The sequence below is a fragment of the Salvelinus sp. IW2-2015 genome, unplaced genomic scaffold, assembly GCF_002910315.2.
Source record: "Salvelinus sp. IW2-2015 unplaced genomic scaffold, ASM291031v2 Un_scaffold2267, whole genome shotgun sequence".
Lineage (NCBI taxonomy): Eukaryota > Metazoa > Chordata > Actinopteri > Salmoniformes > Salmonidae > Salvelinus > Salvelinus sp. IW2-2015.
The window spans coordinates 53,165-61,096 of record NW_019943594.1 but is presented as its reverse complement, the minus strand read 5'-3'; the positions used below and the strand labels follow the sequence as shown (position 1 = coordinate 61,096).

At 41.8% G+C, this 7,932-nt stretch overlaps 1 protein-coding gene across 1 annotated transcript in view; it reads left to right on the top strand.

Moving 5' to 3' along the window:
* LOC112073456 (peptidyl-prolyl cis-trans isomerase A) overlaps positions 1-2,186 on the top strand; it is a 3,472-nt gene extending 1,286 nt beyond the window's left edge. Inside the window, exons 2-4 of the mRNA XM_024140747.2 lie at positions 192-288; positions 828-903; positions 1,570-2,186. Coding sequence (XP_023996515.1) covers positions 192-288; positions 828-903; positions 1,570-1,705 — 309 coding nt within the window. The 3' untranslated portion in view covers positions 1,706-2,186. The remainder of the gene's footprint in view (positions 1-191; positions 289-827; positions 904-1,569) is intronic.
* Positions 2,187-7,932: the final 5,746 nt, after the last annotated feature.

Below are 7,932 nucleotides of genomic sequence, written 5' to 3'. Positions count from 1 at the left end.
TCTCTCTCTGTGTGTCTGTGTCTCTCTCTCTGTGTGTCTGTGTCTCTCTCTCTGTGTGTCTGTGTCTCTCTGTCTGTGTGTCTGTCTCTCTCTGTCTGTCTCTCTCTGTCTCACACAGGGGTAAAGCATGACCTCTGTCTTTCACAGTCCTGTTCTCGACCCCCTCTAAATGTGTCTCTATTCATCTATAGGGAGGAGACTTTACTAATCACAATGGAACCGGAGGGAAATCGATCTATGGAACCAAATTCGAAGATGAGAACTTCAAGCTGAAGCACACAGGACCTGGTAATTATTAATTCCCCTTTTTGGTAAATAGTGTGCACAAAAATGTTTGAAGTTGTTTCCTCTCAACCCCTAGGTGGCAGCATTGCACTGCCCATATTTCAATGAGAGCTTAACAGCATAATGGACCCAATGTGGTCTAGCAGGAATGATGAATTGTCTCGGGTTAACACAGCCATAAGGAATCAATTGACCAAATGTTACTTTTCGATGATGGCTAATTAAGCAGTGCCTCTTGTTGATGTTTTTAGATCAGGGCTGTTCAATCCTGATCCTAGAGGGCCACTTCTGGTTTTCATTCTCTCCTTCTAATCAGGGACTGATTCAGACCTGGGACACTGGGGGTGTGGTATTAACTACCAGGTAGAAGCAAAAACCAGAACCGGAATTCAACAGCCCTGTTTTAGATCGATTAACTTAATATTGTCATAGTAACTCTCTTTACCCAAATGCAACTTGGCTTGTCTTCAGCTGTGCAGTGTCTCAGCTAACAAGCGTCACTTAGTTACATAATGTAATGTGCTGTTTCTTTGTCCCTTTAGGCATTTTGTCAATGGCCAACGCTGGGCCCAACACCAACGGCTCTCAGTTCTTCATCTGCACCGACAAGACAGAGTGGTACGTACAGACAGACAGACAGACCTTTCAAGACAGAGTGGTACGTACAAACAGACAGACCTTTCAAGACAGAGTGGTACGTACATACCGTTCAAGACAGAGTGGTACGTACACACACAGACCTTACTAGGGCAAACCATGGCCCATAGTAGAGCTGGGACGATAAACTGAAAACATTTTTACTGATATTATTATGTACAATAATTATCCTATACTAAAGAAATGTGAAGTTTGAAATATGTCTGCTAATTTAGATAATCGATAACTACAAAGTTCAAAGTAGTAGAAATTCAGGTCGTACCAAAAGTAACTGAGGTGTACGTTGATAGATGTATCGTGTTATTTATCATTGTGTTAAGTCAGTCAATTTATGGTGYTGTGGATTTTCCCCTCCATGTTGTCCAGCTCTAGCTCATAGTCATTAAGAGGCTCAGAGGTAGAACTCCTGATTTAGGATCAGTTCTGGCTTTTTTAGATCATAAACAAAACATATTATATTGACTGAGGCCTGATCCTAGATCAGAACTCCAACGCTGAGACGTTTCATGAACACAGTACTTACCCATACCATTATGACTCTTTTCCCAGTCCGGGGGGGTGGGGGGGGTGATAATAATACTTTCTTTTTTTCTTGGCTTTAAAAAAAAACATTTTCTCCTCTCTCAGGTTGGATGGCAAACATGTTGTGTTTGGCAGTGTGACCGAGGGACTGGATGTGATCAGGAAAGTGGAGGCGTTCGGATCCCGTTCTGGGCGTACAGCCAAGAGGATCACCATCGCAGACTGCGGAGAGCTTAAGTAGTATAAATAGTGCGCACCTTTTTGACCCAGAGCCTAAATAGTGCACTATAGAGGGGAGCTGGTATGGAGTAGGTGTGATGGTTTCTAAACCCCCTGCTACTGTGATATCAATGTGAAATAATCTACAGTGGATCTACTGTTTACAATACAGACTGGAACATGGGCTGTGTTTTACACAGGCAGTCCAATTTCTATTGGCAAAAGATCAGAGCTCATTGATCAAACAAATAGCAATTATTAGCAAATTGATCCGAATAGGACTGCGTCTTTAAACCCATCAATTGTGTCTGTATGGCATGTTGACAAGTGTTTGTTTTTTCAGGGATATTATGTCAAACACTGTTTTAGTGGGGGAAAAGGGAAAGTTTGACTTATTCTGTGGTTGCTGTTTTTGATAAAGTTTTCAACCACCCACTTACTGGGCCAGTGCTAAGCTAACTCATTCAATGTGAACGTATCCAATAAACAAGTTGATGCCTGTGTGTACGCCTCAGTTAACCAGTTTGTCTGTAAAAAAAAAAAAGAAAAAGACAATGATTCTAGAAAGMCTAAATTGTTTTGTAACAGGGACTGCCAGTAACATCTGGAATAAACGTCATACATTTTTACATAATGTCAGATGGTTTTTGGCATTTGTTTGTTTTTCTTCGCCTTCATACTTTTCTTGCTCCAGCACATTTTCACAAGTAAATTCTGTCAGTGTGGTGCCAGGACAGCAACCTCTCCCTCAATGTGAGCAAGACTAAGGAGCTGATCGTGGACTACAGGAAAAGGAGGGCCGAACAGGCCCCCATTTACATCGACGGGGCTGTAGTGGAGCGGGTCGAGAGTTTCAAGTTCCTTGGTGTCCACATCACCAACAAACTATCATGGTCCAAACACAATAAGACAATCGTGAAGAGTGCACGACATAACCTATTTCCCCCTCAGGAGACTGAAAAGATTTGGCATGGGTCCCCAGATCCTCAAAGTTCTACAGCTGCACCATCAAGAGCACCCTGCCCGGTTGCATCACCGCCTGGTATGGCAACTGCTTGCCATCTAACAGTAAGGCGCTACAGAAGGTAGTGCGTACGGCCCAGTACATCACTGGGGCCAAGCTTCCTGACATCCAGGACCTATATACTAGGTGGTGTCAGAGGAAAGCGATAAAATTGTCAGACTCCAGTCACCCGAGTCATAGACAGTTTTTTTTTTCTGCTACCGCACGGCAAGTGGTACCGGAGCACCAAACCTACGTAGGACCAAAAGGCTCCTTAACAGCTTCTACCCCCAAGCCATAAGACTGCTGGACAATTAATAAAATGGCCACTGGACTATTTACTTTTTTTTGTGTTTATTTGGTAAATATTTTCTTAAACAGTGCAGTTCAAGAAGAGTTAAGGGCTTGTAAAAGTAAGCATTTCACGGTAAGGTCTACACTTGTATTCGGCACACGTGACAAAGTTTGATTTGAAATTCAGAACCTTAAAAAGGTTGGATGGAAACCTGGTTAATGACAGATATTCATTCTGTGTTATAAACTGGAAGAAAACTAAATTATACAACAAGTTTGATCTATTTGAATAAAAATATCCCTCAAAGTACAACAGAAACTCTGTTTAAGATCGACTAAGAGCAAACAAGGCACATTGTGCTGTTGGTTTAAAGAGTTGTATTACCCTTCACAGTTCCATTAGAACACCTTCACAGTTCCATTAGAACACCTTCACAGTTCCATTAGAACACCTTCACAGTTCGTTAGAAGCACCCCCCTTCACAGTTCCGTTAGACACCTTCACAGTTCCATTTGAACCACTTCAAGTTCCATTAGAACACCTTACACAGTCTTACCATTAGAACTACCTTACAGTTCACTTGACACACCTGCACACCTTCAGCAAGTTTCCTTAGAACTTCATTTCTACAGTACATCTACATTTGAGGCCATAGGATCTAAAGCCTTTGGTCCAGATCTGTTGTCTCCTTCTAAAGCCTGGTCCCAGATTGTTGTCTCCTTCTAAAGCCTGGTCAGATCTGTTGTTCCTTCTAAAGCTGGTCCCAGATCGGTTGTCTCCTTTTGTCTATAGCCTGGTTCCCAGATCTGTGTCCTTCTATGCTGGTCCCAGATCTGTTTTGTCTCTTCTATACTGGTCCAGATTTCTGGTGTCTCCTTCTATAGCCTGGTCCCAGATCTGTTGTTCCTTCTATAGCCTGGTCCGTTGTGTTCCTTCATAGCCTGGTCATCTGTGTCTCCTTCTATAGCTGGTCCAGATCTGTTGTCTCCTTCTATAGCCTGGTCCAGATCTGTTGTCCTCCTCTATAGCCTGGTCCAGATCTGTTGTTTCTCTCTTCTATAGCCTGGTCCAGGTCTGTTGTCTCCTTCTATAGCCTGGTCCAGGATCTGTTGTCTCTTCTATAGCCTGGTCCCCCAGTCTGTTGTCTCCTTCTATAGCCTGGTCCGGATCTGTTGTCTCCTTCTATACGCTGGTCCCAAGGTTCTGTTGCTACATCAGTTCTAAGTAAGCCTAGGTCCCATATTGCGTGTCTCTCATAGCTGTCCGAGATCTGATGCCTCCTTAGCCTGGTCCATCAGATCTGAGTGATACGTCCTTACTATCAACTGTCTCGGTCCAGACTTCATGTAGTGGATCTCCTTACATATAGCCATGGTCCAGCACTGTGTCCTCTAAGATGCTGGTCGATCTATGTCTCAACTTCATATAAGTGTCCCCAGGACCTGTTCTTCAAGTGTCCGAAGTTGTCTCGCTTTCTATAAGCCTGGTGCCAGATCTGGTTGCTCCTTCTATAAGCCTGGTCCCAGAGTCATGATTGTATATCTACGATTAATACCTGGTCCTATATGTGTTGCTTACTAAGACTGAGTCCGAGACTCTGCGTCTCCTTCTATAGGCCTGGTACCCAGATCTGCTTCAATCGTCTAAAAATCGCCTGTATCGTGTCTCACTTATAGCCTGGTAACGGTTCCATATCAGTTCTCCATATACCTTTCCGTCATAATCTAATTCTAGCTGTCCCCTGACTTACTGCTACTAATCTACTAGCCTGGTCCCAGACTTGACTCTAACTGTCCCAGATCTGTCGTCCTCCTTCTATAACCTGGTCCCAGATCTGTGTCTCCTTATAGCTGGTCCCAGATCTTGTTGTCTCCTTCTATAAGCCTGGTCCAGATCTGTTGTCCCTTCTATAGCCTGGTCCCAGATCTTTGTCTCCTTCTATAGCCTGGTCCCAGATCTGGTGTCTCCTTCTATAACCTGGTCAGATCTGTGTCTCCTTCTATAGCCTGGTCCCAGATCTGTGTCTCCTTCTATAGCCTGGTCCCAGATCTGTTTGTCTCCTTCTAATAGCCTGGTCCCAGATCTGTTGTCTCCTTCTATAGGCCTGGTCCCAGATCTGTGTCTCCTTCTAATAGCCTGGTCCCAGATCTGGTGTCTCCTTCTATAACCTGGTCCCAGATTGGTGTCTCCTTCTATTGCCTGGTCCCAGATTCTGTGTCTCCTTCTATAGCCTGGTCCCAGATCTGGTGTCTCCTTCTATAACCTGGTCAGATCTGTTGTCTCCTTCTATAGCCGCCGTCCAGATCTGTGTCTCCTTCTATACTGGTCCCCAGATCTGTTGTCTCCTCTATAGCCTGGTCCCAGATCATATGGTGTCTCCTTCTATAGCCTGGTCCCAGATCTGTTGTCTCCTTCTATAGCCTGGTCCCAGATCTGTTGTCTCCTTCTATAGCCTGGTCCCAGATCTGTTTGTGCTTTTGCCAATTGTTGTCATAATGTCATTGTCAAGCCAAGGATTTGGCATGATGGCACAAACAGACTTGCCACAAACAGACTGGCAACAAACAGACTGGCCACACACACCAACTGATTAATGGACTGCTGAATGTATATTTGTTTCTCTTTCTTTGTTTACTCTTTGATGTTAAAAATACGTGTGGGTTTGATGTGATGAGGAGCATCCAGACGCTGCACTTGTGGAATTTATGAAATTGCTTTTTCCAATTATTGATAAACACAAACCTGTTAAGAAACTGACTGTTAGAACTGTTAAGGCTCCGTGGATTGATGAGGATTTTAAAAACTGTATGGTTGAAAGAGATGTGGCAAAAGGAGTGGCTAATAAGACTGGCTGCACATCTGACTGGCTGATTTACTGCAAATTGAGAAATTATGTGACTAAACTCAACACAAAGAAGAAGAAATTGTATTATGAAGCCAAGATCAATGATATAAAGAATGATGGAAGAAAAAAAAACTTTTGTGCTTTAAATGAAATTATGGGCAGAAAGACAAATTCAACTCCATCTTTCATCAAATCAGTTGGCTTATTCATCACAAAACCATTTGATGTTGCCAATTATTTTAATGATTACCTCATTGGCAAAGTGGTCAAACTTAGGCAGGAAATTCCAACAACGAACAGTGAGCCTTCATATTCATGCATAAAAAAATAAAAATAATGAATGAATGAAAAGCATTGCAAGTTTGAATTATATAAAGTTAGTGTGGGAGAGGTGGAAAAATTATTATCGATCAATAATGACAAACCTCCTGGCATTGACAACTTAGATGGAAAGCTGCTGAGGATGGTAGCTGACTATAGCCACTACACTTTCAGCATGCTTATAGAGAAGGGCACTCAACATGTACTGCACTGACACAAATGACTGATGATTGGTTGAAAGAAATTGATAATAAGACGATTGTGGGAGCGGTACTGTTAGATTTCAGTGCAGCCTTTGATATTATTGACCATAACCTGTTGTTGAAAAAACTTGTGTTTTATGGCTTTTCAACCTCTGCCATATCGTGGATTCAGAGCTATCTATCTAATAGAACGCAAATGGAAGCGTCTCTAATGTCAAACATGTAAAGTGTGGTGTACCGCAGGGCAGCTCTCTAGGCCCTCTACTCTTTTCTATTTTTACCAATGACCTGGCATTAAACAAAGCATGTGTGTCCATGTTTGCGAATGATTCAACCATATACGCATCAGCAACCACAGCTAATGAAGTCGCTGAAACCCTTAAAAAAGAGTTGCAGTCTGATTTGGAATGGGTGGCCAGTAATAACCTGGTCCTGAACATCTCTAAAACTAAGAGCATTGTATTTGGTACAAATCATTCCCTAAGTTCTAGACCTCAGCTGAATCTGGTAATGAATGGTGTGGCTGTTGAACAAGTTGAGGAGACTAAATTACTTGGCATTACCTTAGATTGTAAACATATRGATTCAATGGTTGTAAAGWTGGGGAGAGGTCTGTCCGTAATAAAGAGATGCTCTGCTTTTTTGACACCACACTCCAMAAAGCARGTTCTAGTTTTGTCTAATCTTGATTATTGTCCAGTGTTGTGGTGCAGTGCTGCAAGGAAAGACCCAGTTAAGCTGCAGCTGGCCCAGAACAGAGCGGCACGTCTTGCTCTTCATTGTAATCTGAGGGCTGATATAAATACTATGCATGTCAGTCTCTCTTGGCTAAGAGTTGAGGAGAGACTGACTGCATCACTTCTTCATTTTATAAGAAACAATGTGTTGGAAATCCCAAATTGTTTGCATCGTCAACTTACACACAGCACTGACACACACATTTACCCCACCAGACATGCCACCAGGGGTCTTTTCACAGTCCCCAAATCCAGAACAAATTCAAGAAAGCGTACAGTATTATATAGAGCCCTTATTGCATGGAACTTCCTTCCATCTCATATTGCTCAAATAAACAGCAAACCTGGTTTCAAACTAGAGAGAGATTATCCTTAACTGTAATTCATTCGTTCTACTAGGTGGGAGGAACATTTTATTTCATACAAAGCACATAAAAAGTTAAAAACAAGTAAATAATCTTGTCAACAAAGAGAATAGACAATGCAGCATTAAAAATAGTTTTTTTCATATAGCACTGTGGTGAATAACTATCTAGTTTTTGGTGCGAAAAGAGGCTATCATATATAATATAATTATATAAGACAATTTGCATTTATAATACCATTAGAGCTTCAATATGACATTGGGTTTAACAAAAACTCTTGTCAAATACATCTTTGGAATGGTAACATAGATACGTCAACAATAAGCACATATTTTCACAGATAACAATATATAAGGCACTTACTTGTTAATGCAAATAAGATATTCCTTCTACAAAATAATCAACAAAACCATTATAATGAATTTTCATTATAGATATTCAAAAAAGTATGTACCATCCTTTAATACGATAATAATTATT